The sequence below is a fragment of the Schistocerca nitens genome, chromosome 4 (assembly GCF_023898315.1).
Source record: "Schistocerca nitens isolate TAMUIC-IGC-003100 chromosome 4, iqSchNite1.1, whole genome shotgun sequence".
In the NCBI taxonomy this organism is placed as follows: Eukaryota; Metazoa; Arthropoda; class Insecta; order Orthoptera; family Acrididae; genus Schistocerca; species Schistocerca nitens.
Window position 1 is genome coordinate 346,842,086 of NC_064617.1, and position 24,821 is coordinate 346,866,906.

Here is a 24,821-nt window from a genome sequence, read left to right on the forward strand (position 1 = left end):
GTGTGTGCATCCAGAGATTTGTTATTCAGTCTACTTGTGAACAGGTGTTTGTACAAGAATTGAAATCGTCCAAACAATTTTTGTGCCTACAGTTTTGTCAAATACAACCTTGATATGTTTGGGATCGGTAAGCGAGGCCAAATGCGGTCGTATTGTTTATGTGAACAGAAGATCATCTGCTGACCTAAAAAACTGTCCTTCCATATAACTGAAATACTAGTTTTCAATCTGCATTATCTCTACAACAAAGACTCAGGAAGTAAAATTATATTGTACGAGTACAGAATAAAAAGATAAATGGACTTCTTCCACCAATGGAAACTCCAAGACATAACACTCATTGCACAAAAGCAGGAGCCAACTGACGGGAAAAAGTAAGGCAAGAGGGGTAGGTGAAAAGGTAAAAGGAGGACACTATAAGGATCTACATCTACATACATACTCCGCAATCCACCATACGGTGCGTGGCGGAGGGTACCTCGTACCACAACTAGCATCTTCTCTCCCTGTTCCACTCCCAAACAGAATGAGGGAAAAATGACTGCCTATATGCCTCTGTACGAGCCCTCTCTCTTTATCTTTGTGGTCTTTCTGCGAAATGTAAGTTGGCAGCAGTAAAATTGTACTGCAGTCAGTCTCAAATGCTGGTTCTCTAAATTTCCTCAGTAGCGATTCACGAAAAGAACGCCTCCTTTCCTCTAGAGACTCCCACCCGAGTTCCTGAAGCATTTCCGTAACACTCGCGCGATGATCAAACCTACCAGTAACAAATCTAACAGCCCGCCTCTGAATTGCTTCTATGTCCTCCCTCAATCTGACCTGATAGGGACCCCAAACGTTCGAGCAGTACTCAAGAATAGGTCGCACAAGCATTCTACAAGTGGTCTCCTTTACAGATGAACCACATCTTCCCAAAATTCTACCAATGAACAGAAGATGAGTATCCGCCTTCCCCACAACTGCCATTACATGCTTGTCCCACTTCATATCGCTCGGCAATGTTACGCCCAAATATTTAATCGACGTGACTGTGTCAAGCGCTACACTACTAATGGAGTATTCAAACATTACGGGATTCTTTTTCCTATTCATCTGCATTAATTTACATTTATCTATATTTACAGTTAGCTGCCATTCTTTACACCAATCACAAATCCTGTACAAGTCATCTTGTATCCTCCTACAGTCACCCAACGACGACACCTTCCCGTACACCACAGCATCATCAGCAAACAGCCACACATTTCTATCCACCCTATCCAAAAGATCATTTATGTAGATAGAAAACAACAGCGGACCTACCACACATCCCCGGGGCACTCCAGATGATACCCTCACCTCCGATGGACACTCACCATCGAGGACAACATACTGGGTTCTATTACTTAAGAAGTCTTCGAGCCACTCACATACTTGGGAACCAATCCTATATACTTGTACCTTAGTTAGGAGTCTGCAGTGGGGCATTGAGTCAAATGCTTTCCGGAAGTCAAGGAATATGGCATCCGTCTGATACCCTTCATCCATGGTTTGCAAGATATCATGTGAAAAAAGGGCAAGTCGCGTTTCGCAGGAGTGATGCTTTTTAAAGCCATGCTGATGCATGGACAGCAACTTCTCTGTCTCAAGGAAATTCATTATATTCGAACTGAGAATATGTTCGAGAATCCTGCAGCAAACCAATGTTAAGGATATTGGTATGTAATTTTTGAGGATCTGTCCTTCTACCCTTCTTATATACAAGCGTCACCTGCGCATTTTTCCAGTCACTCAGGACTCTACATTGGGCAAGAGATTCGCGATAAATGCAAGCTAAGTAAGGAGCCAATACAGTAGAGTACTCTCTGTGAAACCGAATTGGAATCACATCAGGACCTGGCGATTTATGTATTTTCAACCCATTCAGCTGCTTCACAACACCAGGGATGTCTATCATTATGCCCACCATACGGGAATCTGTACGAGACTCAAATGGCGGTATGTTTGTACGATCCTCCTGCGTGAAAGATTACCGATTTTACGTATGACCAGAATTTCCTTGGGTTTTCAGCAAGATCTTTTGCTAAGGTATGATGTACAATTATGCATGATATAATGGATACTGTAAATATTTCCAAAAAAGATCTGTTCTGTTCTCTCCCGCACCTCAGTTGAGCAATGTCAGAATGTCTTCTGTTTTCATGCCATCAAAACCAGTTTCATTTTCTACTTGCTGAAGAAGTGTATCTGCTCATGGTTTGAAGTGGAGTTTCTTAGCACTGGCAATAAATCAATATACATTGTACAGATCCTGAATCTAAGAACTAAGCAACAGTTTTCATATGTCATTAGTTAGGGAACAAATGATAAATAAAGTAGAGATTTCTGAACTGGTACTATCAGGTAAGTCAGAAATACAAGTTTTCTTTCTACTGGCATTGCTTATCACAGGGACAACTTAAGCAAATAACTACTGAAGTTATACTCTCAAAGGTATGAATTACACAACAACACACAAAAGTTTGTTCCACGGTAAAATGTCCTTCTTGTGTACTGATGAATGAGATAGGCAGCTATGACCATATCTACCAGTTAATTTTCAGTCTCTATTGGAGTGTCATACAGCTACTTCGGGTAGAGATAGCCGTCAAGTGTGTTTGAGCTGTGATTCCTTGTACGACTGTGTGTGTTTTTTTTCTCTCTTGAAGGTTTTCGCTGGAAGCTTGGTGAGAAACAATCTTTGTTATTGTTGTCATCTGTAACTCAATGTGTCATCTTTATGGGGATTAGCAATCTATCCTTTTCATAAGTGTTTATATTCCAACCTGGACTTGACATTACTCCATTAACTTTAATAATACAGCCTAGAAGTCTACAATTTATTAAGTGCTTAAGGCAACTATGACAAGAAAAAGAAATTTATCTGAAACATACTGATTTTTCCATAAATTCTCTTTATCTGCCCTAGAATATTTTGAGAGAGAGAGAGAGAGAGAGAGAGTAAAAAACTTATGACAGCGTTTCATGAGCTTGAAGCCCCTCTCGGTTGGATAATTTTCAACGTGTAGTTACGTATGATTTTTTTTTTAGGAGTCTACCCCCCTGTCTTATTCACACAATCTCCATATTTGCAGTTCTTTTCCAGTCACACACTGTTCTTCATAAAATTATTTTCTGGCATAATTATTTGAACGGTCACAAGGAATTACATCCGATAAAAAGGTGATACAATATACTCTAGCAACGAACTTTAATAGTCACAGAAAAAAAGCACTGACTCTTTCCACATCCCAGAGACTCCTCTCCAAGGGATCCATGGAAAACAAATGTAATGTAAATGGATTTGCAAATGAATTGCTGTTCATACAAGAGTTCAAAGGAGAGAAAAATGAAAAGGAAGTATTGAGAAAACTACGAAGAAATTTCCATACCAAACGCCTGTGGGGAAATTAACAATTATTACATCAAATTTACTCATTTGTGAACTTACCTTAACACCTATTCCGCCATTCCCATGCTGAACAATCCTGTATGGTAAATGCTTCACTTCCTGCTGTATGTATGGGTCACTAAATTTTCGACCAAGAAGTCTTTTAAACCCATATATGGTATTTTTCATGTTTGTTACCATTTGGTTCTTTGCTGCGACGCCCAATATTCGATTTTTCCCACTGAATGCGACGCATGATCTGTAAATTAAACAGAAAAACACCGCGACTGAATATCAAATCTGTAACGCTCATCGAATAAACAGTGCTATATTTTTGACTGTATGCTTTAGAAATCTTTTGAACACTGTAATGTCAACTACCTTACGAACTATAAACAACTTACGGCCATAAATAACAATATCAATTCGACACAAGAAACACTCATTTCCCACATTAGCAAACGGACTGGTAAGCTCTAACAGAGATTTCTTTAGTTGCCTTCCGTAATCGGAAAGCGCCTTCGCAAAACAAGGTGCCACCTACTGTCGGTCTCCATGGCCATGACCATAAATAGCAAAGAATCACTTTCTACCCAAGAAAGGCATATGAAAAATCTTAGGAATGAATCACCTATTACAATAATATTATCACTAGGTGAGTCATTTTTCGGCTCGATTGCACAAGCTCAGGGTTAACCTTGATCTACATTAACTCACAAACCACGATCTGCAACAGTAGGTTAAAACACGACTTTCCCCTGTCAAATACTGAAATACTAGATGTCAGTGACGAATGTACTTACGGTGTTGCTCGCAAACTGTAATCATTCGCAATAGTTTCAATTCCACCAGCTCTTGCCACTGCTATATAACACGATTCGTTGCCAAAATCAATTCCTATAACGGACATTGCGGCCATTTCACAGCTTAAAAATATTTACCAACGCTGTGAAAGCGCAAATACGTTACACGGAATCAACCACCAACAAACAACAACAACAAATGCTCGAGCTATGCAGCAAAAATCCGGCAAATCATCCACCGGCACAGATACGAAATTTCTGGCACATAGAACAACCAACCACTGTCCACTACGATCGCGAAGACAGAAGAATGTTCCAGACACCAATTTTCAGCACTGGAGCGCTGGTCTCTGTACTGCTTGTTAAATACTCTGGTTCATGGAATCATATATGCGGTAGCATAGATACTGTACCAATTCCAGTAAGGTATAGGAGTAGAGAAGGCTTCGAGTCGATGAACTTCTTTGGTGAAGCGTCTTACCTCACTCCGCGCATTTTTAACGAATCAGCGGCTCGCTTACAGACACGTGACTGGGAATCTTGATTTCGTTGGTCATTACTGAGAAAAACACAAGAATATGAAATCTGTTTGAAAACAATCATGTGAAAAAGAGAAATTTTTATTTGTTTATCTTTGAACAACATAGTTTTCAGCATTGCTATGGATTTAATATTTTTCTACTGGTCGGTTGCAGAAATTGTTGAAGCGATGTTTACTGTGTTTGGGACAAGACTACATTGATTTTTAAAATGTCTCTCGGCGGAAAGTCGGCCTTTGGACAGCGAATTGAGGTCAGAAACTTTACTATAGCTTGCATATATCCTGTTTCACTGTTGTGTTATTCTAAACATTGAATATATGGAGCAGATAGCGAGAAATACCAAGGCCATTGACATTTTTGTGGGAAAAAATTATTCATATTCTTTTTGAGTATTGCAACTTCTTACATTCGTGAAACCGCTAACAATAATTGTGTAGAGTGGTTGGAGCCTAAGTCTAACTGTTGTGATTTATGTTTTCTTGTGTATTTTTGTCACATTGAGCACGAATATGTCAATAGTTCTTTGTAAGCCCCATCCTCTCAATGCTTGCACCCTCCAATACTTTTGACTTTACATTTCGTAGACACCTATGTGTAAATGATATTAGAAAGTGGTTTTAAATATTAAAATGTAATTCTGGATTAATGAATCTATTCATACAACGTCAGTACAATGATATAGATAGCAACCTCAGATTTCTGGCAGGTGAAACAGTTAGGTTGTCTGTAGTGAAAAAGCTGTGCTAAAGGAAAAGAGCTGCACAAAAATCCAGTTAGTTGTTGATGAGATTTAATTGTGGTGTGTAGATTCACAATATGCTTTAAACGTTCAGTAATATGAAACAGTTCACGCTCTCCTAAAGGAGGAAAGTAGTTATAATTACAGTGCCAATGATTCACAATTTGGAGATGTACAAATACTTGCTTGTAACAGTTTGTGGGGGATATGAATGATTGCATAAGCTCAGTCATAGCTGAAGTGAGTGGCAGACTTCAGCTCAATGGTATGCTACTAAGAAAGAGCAATCAGCTTATGAAGGAGATAATTTACAAACAATTGTGGGGCTCATCCTGGAATATTTCTCAAGTGCATGGGACCCATTAGGACTAACAAGATGGTGGTGAATCAACACAAAGAAGCATTGTGTGAATAGTCACCAGTTTGTTTGACCAAGTCAGAGTGTCACAGAAATCCTGAGAAATGTGAACTGGCTGGCGCTGGGAGATAGATGTCAGCTATCCCATGAAAGTCTACAGGCAGAATTTTGAGAACGAGTATAAATGAGGAATATACTATACCACCCTAGGCCTAAATGTAACTCCTGTTGGAAACACGAAGAGGAGACTAGACTAATTACAGCATGCACGGAAACATTATTGATTTTTAAGCAATGTTTCCATCCTCCTTATGTGAATGAAATGGGAAGAAACCCTAATAATGTATAGTACAGTGCACTTCACTCTGCCTTATGTAGTGTGGATGTAGATGTATAATTTAGGCATGGTAAGGGCCACAGACTGACTCGGAGTACTTGAGAATAAGTAATAAGAGTTTTGTAAGCCATTGAATGTGTAGATGAATTACTTACCTTATGATTCAACACTATTACGAAAAGGAGAGTTGCTACTTACCATCATATAGCAGAGATGCTGAGTCGCATATAGGCACAAAAGAAAGACTTTCAGAAAATGAACTTTCGGCCAGTGAGGCCTTCGTTATTCATTGGAGATAGATCACTCTCTCTTTTTTTTTTTTCTCCTACAACTTATATTTTGTCAAAATGTGAGTTGTAATTATATAGTGCCTATTTCGTTTAAGTAGGTTGCGCTTGAAATCCTGTAAATTTATAATTTTCTGTGATTCAAGTTTGATTATTATTTATGAAAAAGCCCATTAGGTCTACACAAAGTACTTAGATAGGGGTATTTGTCTTTCTTTATGCCCTTATTTGTTTCATTTTCCCCTCGTGTGCTTCAAATTTATTGTTGATGACATAACTGTTCATATCGTAATGTTATATACTGGATTATTCGGTGGAGATTTTTATAATGTTCCACTGGTGAGATAATTTATAAAACTAAGTGGAACATGTACCTATAATATAAATTATAATCGGGTGTGTGTCACCATTATACCTCTGACACATGCTTCTTCAGAATATGATTTGTAGCATGCAACTAACCAACCAGTTTCAAGTAAAACATATTAACTTTTGTCCTAATTATAATTTTTTGCCCACAGACAGGGTTGTTTCTTCGCTAGTAATAATATCTATGTAAGAACAGAATGCTAGTAGTAGCAGAGGCAAAAGAAGCAACACCTGTAAAATTAGTATCCTGTACTTCATTTGATCTATATATGTCTACTGAAGAATAGGTTACTAATGCTAACGAAGAAGAATAAATTGATGTAAGTTTAATTTGTTTCGCATAGGCCTACTGTGTTTAAGCTATACAGATCAACTGAAGTTCCAGATACAACTCATATATATGCCAACTGAAGTATTCCATGCGAACATTACTTCTATCCCTTTTTTCTGTATTTTTTACAGAAGTGCTAGGACTGAAACAAGTGATATACTTAACATTATGTTTGAAATATTAGTGGACGTGATATATGTCTACCATCTGTTTTCTCTCGCCTGCATTACTTTGTTTACGAATACTTGTCTTTGCAGTTAAATCTGCATAATAAATCATCTCTGTCAAATTCTGACATCATTGGTCAAAGCTGATGGGTTGTATCCCATTCTTCAGTAGTCTCGAAATATCTGGCCCAGTGTGACACACAAGTGACTGAAAAAGGAAGAGCCAAGAACTCTATGAAATTAGCAAGAAATGTTATATGATTAAGGCATGTGATATTCAGGACTCAGCACTTTTGAACTGAGTTGTGATGATTGAAATGTCCAGAGAACAAGTCCACTCAGCAGATCCTGGAGTTGATGACTATATTTACATACTTTGCAAACCACTGTGAAATGTATGGTAGAGGATAACTTCCCATTTTACCACATATTAGGGTTTCCTCCCATTCCATTTTCTTAGGGAGCGTGAGAAGTGTGACTGCTTAAATGCCTGTATGTCCTGCTGTAGTTAGTGTAATTTTTGTATTTGTGGACCCTATGGGAGTGATATATTCGGAAGACCATTGACATTAAAAACATCTTCCAGTCATCTCAGAAAGGATAAATACAGGTCCTGTATGTTTTGCAAGGGAATCTACCATTCCTCCTGCAAAATAGTGGCATGTTCAGATAATGGTGATAAGAGGTAGATAATGATCACACACCCTTCTCTCCAAAGTAGACCATAAAGGCTCCATAATATCTGGATCTGGTGACTGTGATGGTTAGGAGGAATGCAGCAATTGGTCTTGTGCTCACAAATCTAGATCTGGTGGCTGTGATGACTAGGGGGAATGCAGCAATTGGTCTTGTGCTCACAAAACCAGTCCTGGAGAATGCTAGTTGTATGATCAGGGATCCTGTCTCTCAGCACACAGCATCACCGTTGGAGAACAAACATTGTACCATGGGATGGATCTGATGAGCCAAAATGGTCACATAATCCGTGGCAATAATGTGACTTTGGAGAGTAACCTTTGGGCCCATTGAGTATCTTGATATGGCTGCCCAAATCATCACCAAATACCATCATGTTTCAGTCTTGGTACGTGAAGTTGGCCAGAAGTTGGAAACTGTGAAACGAGACTCATCCGGCCAAATGACTTTCTTCCATTGCTCCATTATTGCTTCAGCATTACCTTTCCCTGTTATGAACATTTGAATCATTTATGATGGTGACAAAATAAATCTCGGGTGAACAGCCTGGTATGAGTGTGCATAGGATACAATATTTCGGCAGTCGACCAAGTTGCCATCATCAGGTGTACTGATGTACTGACCGGCGGTGGGCCGGTGCCATGTATATATAGGACAATCCCCCTCCCGCTCCTCCCTCAGGCGCTTTCTATGAGTTGGTGCGGTCCGCGCCCCGCGCGCGGTCCAGGTACAGCGTCCGTTCTCCTGCCGTCTGGGCACTGCATCCTAGGTCTTCTTATTCAGGAGGATCTGCCAGCACCACTCTCGTTATTCTTCCCTCCTCCCCCGAAGTTGGTACACTCTGGGGAATATCCTTTTTCTTCTTAATCTGTGTGATTGTGGGTTCTCACGCCTTGCTAAGGATGTAACCGCTGTCACGATTTAGTTGTGGCTCTCTTACTCTGATCTCTATGGCTTCTTTGATGACACAGTCCCAGTATTTGGAAGTCTGTGTCAGGACTTTGGTTTGGTCATAATACATTCTGTGGAGTTCCGACAGGCAAGTTCTGTTACAAGAATCCTTGGAACTCATCAGCCAGAAATTTGACGAAGAGACCACCAACGTTTTCAGACATGTTCTGACATCAACTTACTTCTTATTTGACGGTGAATACTATGATTAGACAGAAGGAGTAGCCATGGGGAGTCCACTCTCACCCGTTGTCGCAAATATGTACATGGAACATTTCGAGGAGGAAGCTCTTGAATCAGCACATCTAAAACCTACCTGTTTCTTTAGATATGTGGATGATACCTTCGTTATCTGGCCACATGGTAGAGAGAAACTGGCAGACTTCCTCACACATCTCAACTCCAGACACGAGAATATTAAGTTCACCATGGAGATTGAAACGGATGGGATGCTCCCTTTCCTAGATGTTTTGATTAGAAGACGAGCTGATGGCACTTTGGGCCACAGCATGTATAGGAGGAAGATGCACACCGATTTGTACCTACATGCGAATAGCTGCCACCACCCGGAACAAAAGAATGGTGAGCTCAAAACTCTTGTACACAGAGCTCACACCATCTCCGACAGGGACAGTCTCCAACAAGAATTCTGTCCGGCCATCGTGATTTAGGTTTTCTGTGATTTCCCCAGATCACTCCAGGCAAATGCCGGGATGGTTCCTTTGAAAGGGCATGGCCGACTTCCTTCCCCAACCTTCCCTAATCCAAGCTTGTGCTCCCTCTCTAATGACCTCGTTGTCAACGGGACATTAAACACCAATATCCTCCTCCTCCTCCTCCAACAAGAATTGGACCATCTGAAGACCGTGATTCAGAGGAACAATTACAAGGAAGGGCAAATTCGGAAGGCTCTACATCCCACACCTGCAGCACCGGCGAAAACTGAGGATGAACCTCAGGAGGAGGCAGCCTTGGCTATTATTCCGTTTTGTGGGGCCTTATCCGGAAAAATTGGATGCATTTTATGTAAGCACCAAGTGAAAACCATCTTCCATCCTCCAAGCAAAACCGAGAGCCTTCTTGGTACTGTCAAGGACAACCTTGGTCTACGTAAATCAGGGGTTTATCAGATACCTTGCCAATGCGATAGTGTATACATAGGGCAGACCATTCGTACCATTGAGGATCGGTGCTGAGAACATCACTAGACTGCAACAGCCCTGTAAGTCGGCAATCGCTGAGCATTGCCTGTTGGAACGCCACAGAATGGATTATGACCAAACCAAAGTCCTGACACAGACTTCCAAATACTGGGACTGTGTCATCAAAGAAGCCGTAGAGATCAGAGTAAGGGAGCCACAACTAAATCGTGACAGCAGTTACATACTTAGCAAGGCGTGGGAACCCGCGATCACCCGCATTAAGAAGAAAAAAGGATATTTCCCAGAGTGTACCAACTTTGGGGGAGGAGGGAAGAATAATGAGAGCGGTGCCGGCAGACCCTCCTGAACGAGAAGACCTAGGACGCAGTGCCGAGACGGCGGGAGAACGGATGCTGTATCTGGACCGCGCGCGGGGCGCGGACCGCACTGACTCGTAGGAAGCGTCTGAGGGAGGAGTGGGAGGGGGATTGTCCTATATATACATGGCGCCGGCCCACCGCTGGTCAGTAAATCAGCGCACCTGATGGCAACTCAGTCGATTGCTGAAATATTGTGTCCTATGCTCACTCATACCAGGCTGTTCACTCGAGATTTATTTCGTCATAAAATACGCCTGCAGAAATTGAAGAATCACATTTATGATGGTCTTGGGATTCGGATTCTAGCTAGCCCTGCAATTCCTTGGTTTTGGAGGTTCCGTAGTTGTTGCTTTGGTGCTGACAGGGTTTGCAAGTATGACATTCAGTTCTCCAATGAATTTTGCGTCTGCCGTCCTATTTTTCATCATAATCCTCTTCAACGATTATCCATTGCTTTCACTCAACACACACTTTTGAATCATTCTTGTAAACTCACAGGTATTTTGGGAGATCCGAAATTGACCATTTCAGAATTTAGTCATATTTGGTACATATTTCAATAGTGAAACTTTCAAATAGTACTGTTCTAACTCTTACCATTTTTGAGAAATTCATGTTTTAAGGCTCGAGGGTGTGCACCCTGTTATTAGTCAGGCACCAGCTTCCTTCTCAGAGATCCACAACTTAGTAATGAGTTTCTCTACTTCTCGAGTTGACCTTCAAACCTCACATTTTTTATGCCTCAAGTACGTAGCACAATACGTTGATGTAATGTATAAAAGGTAGGATATATCATTCAGATTGTTTATGAAAAATGGCACTTTGACAAATGTGAGCATCGAATTTATGATTTTTTAAATCTTAACTTTGTACAAGGAAACAGTACAGACTTCAGTTTGTATATTGTAACTCTTTAATCATAGTATTAAGTATAAATAATAGTGAATACCATTTGAAGCTGCAGTTAATATTTCTTGCTTAAAGATAGCTCCACCAGAAAAAGGTCAAGCGTGATGAACTTCGAAGTGGGGGGGGGGGCAACATGTATACAGTTTTGAAGCTCAACTCTTTCTTTTTTTTTTTTTTTCTTTTTTTTTCTTTTTGTTAAATGTCTTACACATCTGACAGCAAACTTAAATGCAAAGAAGAATATCGTAACTAACTTTGTTCATTGTTAAAGATTAAAATGAAAATGCCACTCACACGTATACCATCCACATTCAAGACTACAGGGGATTATTAATTAAAAACCATGTGTATTCCTGGAAAAATTGTTCCTAAAATATATGTTGTTGACTGGTAAGTCAGAACTGTAAACAAGTGAGAGCTGAAAACATTTATCAGTCATTTTTCTTAATATACAGGGGGTGTCTAGAAGGCAAGTTGAATGATTTTTTCCTGCCAACCTGGAAAGTTGCAGTGTTGCAACTGGTGGGGAGTCTTGGGGAGGCGATGCATTCTTCGCCAGTTGCCTGGTGGTTGTTGCCGAGTGCTGATTGCTCGTAGTATGTAGATGTGTTCAAGTGACATATCGGTAGATCAAAATGTCACGATTCACTGAACAGTGACATGCCATTAAATTCTATGTTACATTAAGGAAATCAGGCTCCGATACTATCTCAATGCTTAAATGAGCTTATGGGGATGATGTGCTGTCTCACACTGCCTTCATTGTTAACAAGTTCCTGGCCACGCAAGCTGTGGCAATGTTGTCACAACCACCATACAGTTCCGCTCTGGCATGTGCAACCTTTGTTTTGTTTCCTTGTATAAAAAGAATCTTAAAGGGCCATCATTTTTGGATGATAGATGCTGTGAAAGTCGCCACGATGAGGTGTCTGATCAACATGATCCAGGAAGCCTATCAGAGCTGGCAGAATCGCTGGAAAAAGTGTCTTGTCACAGAAGGGTGCTGGTTGGTTGGTTGGTTTTGGGGAAGGAGACCAGACAGCGTGGTCATCGGTCTCATCGGATTAGGGAAGGATGGGGAAGGAAGTCGGCCGTGCCCTTTCAGAGGAACCATGCCGGCATTTGCCTGGAGTAATTTAGGGAAATCACAGAAAACCTAAATCAGGATGGCCGGACGCGGGATTGAACCGTCGTCCTCCCGAATGCGAGTCCAGTGTCTTACCACTGCGCCACCTCGCTCGGTCAGAAGGGTGCTATTTTGAAGATTACTGTACATTTGTAATTTTATTTCCAATAAATTGTTCTTACAGATTTATTCAACTTATTTTCCAGACAACACCCTGTATATGTTGTATTTCACTGTTATGAGCCTTTTCAGTAAAGAGTTAAGAGAGGCAGCTGGGGTGCATAAATGTGGTGATGTATCCTTACTCTGTTTCTGTAAATTAAAAAGACCACATCAGTGAAGTAAAATACAAGATGCAAGCAATAATGAGAGATATTAATAATTGTTTATGGGTATATTGGTATATATAGACACCAAAATTCTGTAAAGAACACTTTCATAAACAAATTCAAATATAGAGAATGATTTTGTATTTTAAAAACTCTCCCACCCTGCATATAACATTATTTTCCTTGACATCTTGATTCAGAAATGAAATAATTTCACATAGAGGCCAAAGATAAGATCTTTTCATTGCTTTTATTGTTGAGTTTATGCAACTGTGCATTGTGACCATGTAATGATGCGACATTCACATTGCATATAACATTGGAGAAGGGACCCAAACAGCAGCTTTTCTACTACGCCGTGAAAGGAATTGTGGTTCAGCAGGAGGTATGCAGTTAATCTCAACACCTTTAAAATCACGTGATAGCTGGGAATGTGTCCTGTGTAACAGTTTTCATTGCATTTAAAAGCCACATATTGCTCCACCAACAGCTTTTCCAACGAAGCATTTTCATGAGCTGCCATAGCGGCAATGGACCCATCTGCATGTATTGAAAGTCTCTTCATTAAAACACTGTTAGTACCAGTGACTAGAAATGCCTGGTGTGATTGTGTTCCTGGTACTGTCCTTGCTGCTTGTACCTGCATTCCAAGACACCTTCATAATATATGATCTCTTGTGAAGATACAAAGAACATGTAAGTACACTGTATTTTGTGGAGTGCCCATATGTACAGGTCTCCAGGTGTCGAGATGTAATTGGATAATGATGTACATTGCAACCTGACTGTGTTGGCTAAGCTTTTTACAGTGCAATCAATACGGTCACAGGGACTCTTTTCATGCCACGAAGCAAAAAAAGTGCATTTCTGCTTAAATCCTAAAGTCTTTTGGATTGTAAGTCAGGTTTGTGAGATTTTTGTAATTTTTGTACTGTGATTCAGCATCTTCACCAGAATATATAATTTTTTAATCCGTACATCTGTAAGCCGCAGTTTGACGTTGTTGACAAAATGTCTCAGGAAAACATGCACAACTGTGGCATTGTGCTGCATGTGATCAGATATACAGCATATGCTCAGAGATTTTACAGAATTGGTAAATTTGTGGTATACTACAGATGGACGCACTGTTGACTGAGAATTATTCCAGTAATATCCCTGTACCTCATTTTGTATCAAATAACTATAATTTTCAGTGGTGTCTAGAATAACTATGATTTCAAAATGGGCCAAATTTTCCTTACATTATTGAAAGTATGAAGAATGCCCTTTTGTTATATAATGGTGCTGTTGCAGAACATCGATCGTCTCGACTAGATTTTCACAGAATTCTCTCACAGGCAGCTGAAGTGTGACTTTGGTGGTTCTGTCTGTATGCATCCATGTACGAAAGCTGACATCATTATCACCTTTCAGATCCAACTCAGATTTTTGTCCAATGAATTCTTGTACAGTGTCCTTCCCAGGGCATTGAATACACATGCTTATCATGCAGTTTCTGTTGTATAGAATGTGCATCATACAGTTTCTGTTGTATAGAAAGCTCTGGTTGAAAATTACGAACTAGTGAGGAATAAAGGAGACAACTCACGGAAAGGCAGTGTCGTTGAAAGGCACACAAAAGGTACAGAGCTTGGCTAGCTTTCAGAATGCACCAATTTTTATTAGCTCTAGGAAAAAAATAGACACAGACACCAGCGCACACGCCTGGCTCCTTGCATTAAGCGTAAAGAGCTGGCAGTTGACAGAGCTCAATGTTGGGAGAAGCACGCGCGCAAGTGTGCATGTGTGTCATCGCTTTTTTCAGCAAGATCTTGTAATCAGGAAATGAAGCCTCACCACCAACAGGTGTGAACCACTTTGGCTTCAACTAACAAAATTTAGAAAAAGTGATCTTATTTTGAGTCTGCTTACAAAATTCAGTGTACAGTTCTTTCAGATCAACTAAAGTAACTCTTCTCTGCATGTGAAGCTTCTTGTTATCTATCATCAAGGAAATATAATCTTTCTTGAAAATTGTCATGTTCATAAAACTTCACTACCTCTTGTTTTATAGTTTCAGTTAATAGATTTTCACCATTCCTGCATTCTGGAGAAGAGAGTATACCAATGCTGTCTTTAACTTTTCTTGCTGCACACACCACATACTCTGTGAGGTCAAAGATACTTCTCTGGTAATGCTCCATGATGATGTGGCAACTGTTAAAAACCTGAATCTGTTCATCATGAGTTGAACTTCTACATTTTTAAATGAGCAGCTCCATTACATCAGAAAAATCTGTCCACTGTTGACATGGTTTTGCACTGCTGACATCCTGACCACTAGAATCAAGGTTCAAGACTTTCTGAATTTTGTGGTTTAGTGCACTGCTGATTTGGTGTGCTTTATGTTTTCCATATGCTGCTTCGTAGCTGATAGAAAGTGACTTTAAGTGGTGACACTTGGAGCAGAGAGACACATTTGTTCAGGGACTCATGGGAAATGGTGGATTGATCATAGGCTTCAGCCGAATCTGTTGAACTGGTTTCTTTAATCTTAGCAATATTAAAGCAGTTGGGACCTACTTTTGGCCTGGTTTCACATTCAGCTTGAGTTATTGTGCGGGATTTACATTCACTATATGTAAGGCGTCTGTGAATGAGAAAGATACAAGCTTTGCAGTATGGGTAAAAACATAATATCATGACCAATTAAAAAAAAAAAGACATATATTGGAAACCACTGACAGTAAAACATCTATTTTACATACATTAGACAGTAATTACTTGTAATTTGTTTCCTGTGCCTGGAGAATAGATCAGCAAAGTACTTCTGCAGACTTGAGTATTTTGACAGCTACAGCTTCTCATGATCAAAATAGTTCTGATGGAGCAGTTCTCCATCTTAACATATCAATTTCTTCTGTCTCCATATCACTAACCTGGTACCTGGTAAAACCCAGACAGTCTACAGAAACTATTTTTATGACAGTCATCATTATTGTACCTTTCTCCATTTTGCAATTATCTCTTAAGCTCAACTAAAGCTAAACAATGTAGCTGTCATATCTCAGTGAGGAACTTGAAACATTCAGCATAGGGCAGGATAATGTAGAGAAACTATTGATCAAGTTTAAAAGAATAGTTGACCACAGAATGGATAGATATGTACCCAGTAGAACAGGTCATAATGGGTGGGACCCTCCATGGTATACAGTCACTGTAAGGAAACTTCTAAAGAAACAGAGATTACTGCATAATAGGTGCACAACAAAGCTTAGAGCTATAAATAGAGAAATGTTGAATGAAATGCGTTTGGCTGTCAAGAGAGCAGTGCATGATGCCTTTAATGACTACTGCAGCAGAATATTCAGATGATTTTTCAGAGAACCCAAAGAAATTCTGGTTGTACGTAAAGGCTGTTAGTAGCACCAAAGTTAGTATCCAGTCCCTATTGAATGGGACAGGAACTGAATTTTGGGTAGTAAAGCAAAACCTGAAATGCTTAACTCCATTTCCAAATGTTCCTTTACAAAGAAAAATCCAGAGGAAGTGCCCCACTGCAAAGATGAGCAAAATCAGTATTAGTGTCAGTGGCATAGAGAAACAACTGAATCATTAAAACTGAATGAAGCTCCAGGGCCAGATGGAATCCCTAACAGAGTCTATACTGAATTTGTGGCTGAGTTAGCCCCTCTTCGAACTAGACTCTATCATAGATCCCTGAAGCAAAAAATCATGGGCGGTCGTAGGAAGAAAGCACAGGTAACGCTCGTCTGCAAGAAGGCTAGTAGAAATGATCCACAAAACCGTCCACTATCCTTGACATTGATTGCTTGTAGAATCTTAGAACATGCTCTGAACTCAAACATAGTTAGGTGCAGTGAGTAGAGTGACCTTCTCCATGGCAATCAGCATGTATTCCAGAAGCATCAATCATGTGAAAACCATCTCGCACTTTTCTTGCATGACATACAGAAAGCTTTGGATCAAGGCAGTCAAGTAAATGCAGTATTTCTTGATTTCTGAAAAGCATCTGATTCAGTACCACACTTATGCTTATTGTCAAAAGTAAATTCATATTATCAAGAGAAATTTGTGACTGAATTGAGGACTTTCTGGCAGGGTGGATACAACATGTTACCCTGGATGGAGAGTCATTGTCAAATGTAGAAGTAACTTTGGGTGTGCTCAGGGAAGTGTGTTGGGATCCTTGCTGTTCATTTTACATATGAAGGCCCGTGTGGACAATATTAACAGTAACCTCAGACTTTTTGCCGATGTTGCAGTTACCTACAATGAAGTGCTGTCTGAAAGGAGCTGCATAAATATTCAGTCAGACCTTGATAAGATTTCAAAGTGGTGCAAAGATTGGCAACTTGATTTTAATGTTCAGGAATATAAAATTTTGCACTTCACAAAAAGAAAAAACTTTGGTATCCTTTGACTGTAATATCCCTGAGTCATAGCTGGAATTGGCCAACTCATACAAGTATATGGATGTGACACTTTGTAGGGATATAAAATGAAATGATCACATGGGTAAAGCACGTGGTGGACTTTGGTTTATTGGTGGAAGTGAGAAAGTGCAATCTGTCTACAAGAGAGATTGTTTAAAACTCACTTGTGCAACCCATTCTAGAATAATGCTCAAGTGCATGAGAAAATCAAAAATGTTGGAAAAGACAGATTGATTCTCAGCTTACCTTCTTTACTGTAAGTAAAGTGTGTGGAATCCACACCAAATAAGACTAACAGGGAATACTGAACATATTCAGAGAAGAGCAGTGCGAATGGTCACAGGTTTGTTTGACCTATGGGAGAGTGTCACAGAGATTCTGCTGAAACTGAACGAACAGACTCTTGAAGACAGATGTAAACTATCCTGTGATAGTCTACTAATGAAGTTTCAAGAACTGGCTTTAAATGATAACACAAGGAGCACCCTACAACCTCCTACATATCACTCACATAGGGATCACGAGGACAAGATTAGAATAATCATAGCATGCACAGAGACATTCGAACAATCATTATTTCCATGCTCCATACATGAATGGAATGGGAGGAAACCCTGATAACTGGTACAATGGGATGTACCCTCTGCCATGCACTTCTCAGTGCTTTGCAGAGTATGGATGTAGATATGGATTTAGACTGACTGAGCACTGTCCACGGCAGAGGAGACAATGAAAGTATTGTTGACAAATGTGACAACCATTTGAAAAAATGTTTCTGCACTGTTTGTTGGTCAATTACGAAACTTTTAAATAAAATATATATTTCTATATAATGAAAGCAATTTATCCTTTTCATAATGCTTTTATTCCATCTGACAACAACAAAGATCATGTTACAGCGGAGTCCCGCTAATCCGAACCCCGGTAATCTGAACATGAAAAATGTTAGTCTAAGTATGGAAAACTGTGCAGTAAACTGCTGTACATACACACTACTTTAATTTCCACAGTACAGTTAATATGTATTAGAAAAACTGGCAAGAAAACATTAGGTTTAAACAATGCATAACAATGAAAGAAAAGCTGTCAAACTTACTAAAATACAGCAGACATTTTAACCCTACTTTTTAGATGACAAAAACTCAGTCATTGTTTTTTGGCGTAATGAAGACAGTCTGTTATATGACGCATAGTTGTGCCATCGTTTCATAAACATCAAATCAGCTGGTGTAGCAGTGGGCTGTTGCTCCAAATAACATAGCGCGAGGTCAAGGGCTTCTGCTGTGTTGCTGTGTGGCACCAGCTCTCCTTTGTCTCTTTCCGGCTCATTGTCACTTTCGTCACAGCGGCCCACTTCTTCCTGGTCTTGTGTCACAGCTGCAACTAAATCAGTGTCAGTAATGTTCTCCACACATGCCCCATCTGCTACCATCCACTCATTTATGTCTCCTTCACTAGCTTCTTCACGTCCAGGGATTGTCTGTATCATTTGTAGTAGATTTTCCTCTTCATTTTCAGCTAGGTTGTCCTGAAATTCAAGAGATGTCCACAGTTTTCTCCATGATTTTCTCAGAGTATTTTCTGAAATATTCTGCCATGCCTCAGCAGCCCAGTCAACAACATCCTTCACATTGGTCTTTATTATTTTGTCCACTAAAGGAATGCTATCACCTTGGATCAGTATTCTTAAAAATTGTTTTCTGTAAATCAGTTTTTATGTTTGCAGTATGCCCTGCCTGGTCCATCGGCTGTAGAAACTTTACAATTTCTCCATCACATAATTCCTCAGTGCTGGGGTGAGATGACACGTTATCAGTCAAAAGGATTGCACGGGGAGACAAATGATTTTCCTTAGAAATCCATCGAACAGAGGGAACAAACTGGTCGTGAAACCATTCTTTGAACAGCTTACCATCCATCCATGCTTTTTTCTGGTTGCGATAATATACGGGCAGGAACTTCATGTTGCAGTTTTTAAAAGCTCTGAGCCTACCAGATTTACCGATCAGTATTAAAGGCAGCTTGTGATTACCAGCAGTGTTGCTGCATGCTAATAAAGTCACACGATCTTTGCACATTTTAAAACCAAGAACATGGTCTTCTGCTTTTGATGCCAGGCCTTTTGTTGGCAATGCCCTAAAATTAAGGCCAGTCTCGTCAGCGTCATAAATTTGTTGGGGAGAATTCTTTCCTTCTCTTATCATTTTTTCAAACTCATCCAATTATTCCTTCGCTGCATCATGCTCAGAAGAAATCTACTCTCCAGTAATTGTTAGCTGATGGATTCTGTAGTGTCGGCAGACTTTCCAACACTACGCACACTAATTGAAAGAGGCGGCCAAGATGCACGCGCTAACTCACGAAGGATGGAGTGAGGTCTGAAATAGGAGACTTAATGAATGTGATAAAGAAAATACGTATCTTTGGAATATACTTAACTTTTAATGCTTCCTTTGGTACATCTCTCTTGACTATACAAATGAGACTCGTAAGATACATGCACTGATACAATTGGTGCCTTGCTAAGTCGTAGCCATTAACTTAGCTGAAGGCTATTCTAACTGTCTCTCGGCAAATGAGAGCAAAGGCTTCGTCCGTATAGTCGCTAGCAACATCGTCGTACAACTGGGGCGAGTTCTCGTACGTCTCTCGAGACCTGCCGTGTGGTGGCGCTCGGTCTGCGATCACACAGTGGCGACACGCGGGTCCGACATGTACTAATGGACCGCGGCCGATTTAAGTTACCACCTAGCAAGTGTGGTGTCTGGCAGTGACACCACATTCCTCCCCCGCAAATCGGCGAACGGTCGTGTTATAAGGCTTCCGCCCGCCGTGGGGAGGACCCCATGTTGACGTATGCGATGAGGTGGGGAGCCTAACAACAGGCGAGGCTGTGCCACCCGCACCCAGCCATTCGGTCCGAGGGGAGCTAGGAAACGCCTGAAAACCTAGTCCAGGGTGCACGTCAACATGCGGTGTATGCGCCCGTAGAGAGGCAGGAGGGGCCGAAGGGTCGACCTCCATGTGGTCGGGGCACCCGACGGGCGAAGACGACATCTGGTCCGGAGCGGGCAAGAGTTCCATGGTGGAGGACAGCAGGTCACGGGAAGCGATCGGCGGCGCGTGACCCAGGGAGGCGCCAGGCGGCTGCAGCGACGCGTCCACTGCGGGCGGCGCCGGCGGGAGAACAGGCGGCGGCGCGTCGCCATGAGGCAAAATGGAAGGCAGCGTCGGTAACACCTGGGGATGAGGCGAGCCAGTAGATGGGTCCCCAGGGCGCTGACCGGACGGCACCGTAGCTGAAAGCAGACGGGGAGCGGCAGAACCCAGGCGACGACAGAGGCGCAGCTGATTGAGATGCCGACGCACCTCACCAGAGGCCCCCAAAACCAAATACATCGCGCGGCCGAGGCAGCGAAGAATGCGCCCTGCGAGCCAACTCCGTGAACCGCGATAGGTGCGATAGAAAACAACGTCGCCAGGAGCAAAAGCAGTAGTCTGCCGCTGCACTGGAACCTGATGCGGCGGATGCAGCAAAGACATCAAGGTTCGATGAGGACGACCATGGAGCAACTCAGCTGGCGAGCGACCATCGCGGGGCTGAGAGCGATACGAAGACAAAAAGAGCAACAATGCGTCCTCCCTAGAATGCGACTCTTTCAACTTCAACATCTGTGACTTGAAAGTCCGGACCAACCGTTCAGCGGCACCGTTTGACTGAGGCGAAAACGGCGCGGATGTCAGATGTTGAATACCATTGGCCTGGCAGAATGACTGAAATTCTGCGGACATGAATTGTGGGCCATTGTCGGAAACAATAGTCTGGGGAAGACCTTCAATGCAAAAAATAGCGGACAACGCTTGGATGGTGGCAGATGACGTCGTGGAAGACATCCGGACAACAAAAGGAAAATTACTGAAGGAATCCACCACAACCAACCATCGAGCATTCCAGAATGGACCAGCAAAATCGATGTGCAAGCGTTGCCAAGGGGAAGTGGCTGTCGGCCATGCAAAGAATTTCCGCGGCGGGGCGGATTGTTGTTCGGCACACGCCACGCAAGAAGAGCACATATTCGTAATCGCAGCATCGATTCCGAACCAAGTACAGTGCTGACGAGCAAGTTGTTTCGTACGCACTATACCCCAATGTCCTTGGTGAAGAAGCCATAAGACAGAGGACTGTAACGAACGTGGGACCACGACACTGGATTGATCATTATCAGAACGCAACAACAAAACACCACGTCGTACAAAAAGTCTCCCCTTGTGAGCAAAAAATCGGCGAACCAACGGATCCTCGATCCGTGACTTTGACAAGGGCCATTGCGTAGCAACAAAACGCAACACAGTAGCAAGGACAGGGTCAGCAGCTGTGGCTGTAGCGACACGACGAAAATCAATCGGAAACGATTCGACCACGTCATCGGTTTCCGAATCAATGAACATGCAAGCAAGTTCGGAAGAATCGAATGCTTTATCCTCAGCAACAGGCAAACGGGACAACGCATCAGCGTTGCCGTGCTTAGCAGTGGACCGATACAAGATATCGTAGTGGTACTGCGAGAGGAAAATCGACCAGCGAATGAATTTCTGCGCCGTACGTGGAGGTACAGGCTTGTTCGGATGAAAAAGCGATGTCAAAGGTTTGTGGTCTGTGATGATGGTAAAGTGACGACCATACAAGAAATCATGGAACTTAGTAACACCAAACACGAGAGCTAAAGCTTCTTTCTCTATCTGGGAATAATTGCGTTGCGCAGACGAGAGCAATTTTGAAGCAAAGGCAATAGGACGATCATGCAATCCATCTTTGTGCGCAAGCACAGCACCGATCCCGAATTCCGATGCATCGACCATCAACAAAAGGGGTTTCCGGGGATCGAATGGCGTAAGGCAAGTATTTGAAAGCAACGCCGATTTCAACCGGCGAAAGGCGCGTTCGCATTCCATCGTCCAGACGAACGGAACACCTTTACGGCGTAAGCGATGAAGCGGAGCTGAAATGGACGAAGCGCGCGGCACAAACCTGGCATAGTAGTTAATTTTTCCCAACACACTCTGGAGCTGTTTCAAGTTCTGTGGCGAAGGCAACTCCTGTATGGCACGGAGGTGCTCTGGACTCGGATGTATGCCTTGGGCATTTATGACATGGCCCAGATATGGTAAGTCACGAGCAAAAAACACACATTTGTCCTTCCTCAAGCGAAGACCATTTTGTCTTTCCGGAGATCACAATATCGTCCAGATAGTTCGCAGCAGTAGGGACCGACGCACAAACAGTTTGTAAATATTGCTGAAACAATGCAGGTGCGGATGCACACCCGAATGGCAGTCTTTTGAATCGGTACAATCCAAGATGCGTGTTAACCACCAAGACGCGCTGGGAGTCTGCGTCCACTGGTATTTGCAAGTACGCATCTGCTAGGTCCAATTTCGAAAAATACTTTCCCGGGCACAGTTTGTCAAAAAGATCTTCCGGGCGTGGCAAAGGAAAAGTAGCAGTCACAAGTTGTGGATTCACAGTTGCCTTGAAGTCCACGCAAAGTCTCAATTTTCCGGAAGGTTTTGGCAAAATTACTAAGGGTGAGGCCCAGAGAGAAGCCTGCACACGTTCAATTACACCTTGAGATTTTAAACCGTGTAATGTTCTTGCGACCTCATCACACAATGCGTGGGGAACATTGCGCGCTCTGAAAAATTTCGGTTGCGCGTCCACTTTGAGTTCCAAATGTGCTTCATAGTTCTTAACGCAACCAAGGCCCGGTGCAAAAATGTCTGCAACTTCTTCACAAAGACGAGAAACACTGGTGGAAGGCACAGTCTGATTCACTGATAGGACCTGATTTACTATAGACATGGTAAACAACTGAAATAAATCTAAACCAAACAAGTTCACTGCAGTAGAAGAGCGAAGAACGTAAAATGACACAAGTTTTGTTTGTCCCTTGTATGTGGCAAGAAGGCTGCACTGTCCTAACACAGGTATCTGCTGTCCTAAATAACTATTGAGCTGAACATTTGCGGCACGCAACTGAGGTTTGCCCAGTTGGTGGTACGTGTCTTGATGAAGCAATGAAACTGCAGCTCCGGTATCGAGCTGGAATGGTATCACTTTGCCTCCAAAGTCTAAGTCTACAAAAAGTTTATTGTCCTGCTGACGACAAGAGTGACTTTCACGTGCAATTTGAACTGATACAGGTACAGAAGCACGTGCGACTTTACGGGAGTTCCGGCGACGTCGACGCACACTTTGTGCGGGACGAACACAGTCACTGTGAGATAAAGTGGCACTGCACGGGTTGGAATTAACGACATGAATGTCCATGGGCGAAGGTCCACGAGCCCGATTGTCCCTGGTTCGATTCCGGCGCGAAGCAAAGGGCCTGGAATGGTTTTGATTGTCTGATCTTAGCTTTTTCTGGCAAACACTTTGCACATGTCCTTTCTTATGACAGTAAAAGCAAATAGCTTGGCGTGACGGGCAATTGTCACGCGAATGTCTAGTTGCACACCGCGGGCATGATTTTAGAACTGCAATGGCATGCTTACGCGGCACACGTGTTTGCGAGCTAGGCTGCAGCTGCGCGGAATTGCGCGAGGGCCGTTTAGCGTCCCGTGCTGCGCGCCCGGCGGGCCGGTCAATGCGACACACTGCTGGCGAAGTTTCAAATGATTCCTGAGCAAAGTCAAGTGTGTCTTGCCTATCCAATATGTCTATCAATTGTTGAAGGGAGGGATTAACTAGTTTCAAAATCTGTTCCCGTATGCGAACATCAGAAACGTTCTGTGCAATTGCATCACGCACCATAGTATCTGAATACGGAAGTCCACATTCACATGCAAAATCACAATCCCTAGTAAGTCCTTGCAATGTTGCAACCCACTCCCTATTAGTCTGACCGGCCGTACGTTTGGTACGAAAGAACGTATACCTTTTTGCGACTACATTAACTGTTTCTTTGAAATAGGCATCTAAAGCAGACAAAATTTCTTCGTAGGACAGAGTTGCTATGTCGCGTCGGGGAACAATTTCACTATCACACGGTAGGTGGACACACCGACACAAGAAAGCAAAAACGGCTGCCACTCATTACCTTGAATTCTGTAGGCGGCTAGATGGAAGCCAAATTGTCGGGACCACTCAGTCCACGACTCGTGGGCTGCGTCAAAACTACGGAAGGACGGTGCAACGGCGTGTTGTGGCTGCGGTAGCGATGAAGCGGCGGCGGCCGCATCGGGTTGCAGCGCACGTTGACCCTGGACGAGCTGTCCAAGGGCATCCAATAACGCCTGCGTCTGCTGATTCTGCAAGCGATAAAATTCGGACAGTACATCTGGAGAAGCCATGACACAAGTAATGTAAGCAAAGCAAGAAGAACGAAGACCGTTTTCACGCTCGTCGCCAAAATTGTAGTGTCGGCAGACTTGCCAACACTACGCACACTAATTGAAAGAGGCGGCCAAGATGCACGCGCTAACTCACGAAGGATGGAGTGAGGTCTGA

At 42.3% G+C, this 24,821-nt stretch overlaps 2 protein-coding genes across 3 annotated transcripts in view; one reads left to right on the forward strand and one right to left on the reverse strand.

The window, feature by feature from the left end:
• LOC126251474 (heat shock 70 kDa protein 4) overlaps positions 1-4,559 on the reverse strand; it is a 69,360-nt gene extending 64,801 nt beyond the window's left edge. The window contains exons 1-2 of the mRNA XM_049951914.1: positions 4,213-4,559; positions 3,470-3,668 (exon numbers count right to left, since the gene is read on the reverse strand). Coding sequence (XP_049807871.1) covers positions 3,470-3,668; positions 4,213-4,328 — 315 coding nt within the window. The 5' untranslated portion in view covers positions 4,329-4,559. The remainder of the gene's footprint in view (positions 1-3,469; positions 3,669-4,212) is intronic.
• A 192-nt stretch (positions 4,560-4,751) lies between these two features.
• LOC126252889 (serine/threonine-protein kinase PLK4) overlaps positions 4,752-24,821 on the forward strand; it is a 245,329-nt gene continuing 225,259 nt past the window's right edge. For both annotated transcript variants that reach the window (XM_049953858.1, XM_049953859.1), the window contains exon 1: positions 4,752-5,004. In XM_049953858.1, the coding sequence (XP_049809815.1) occupies positions 4,963-5,004 (42 nt within the window). In that variant the 5' untranslated portion in view covers positions 4,752-4,962. The remainder of the gene's footprint in view (positions 5,005-24,821) is intronic.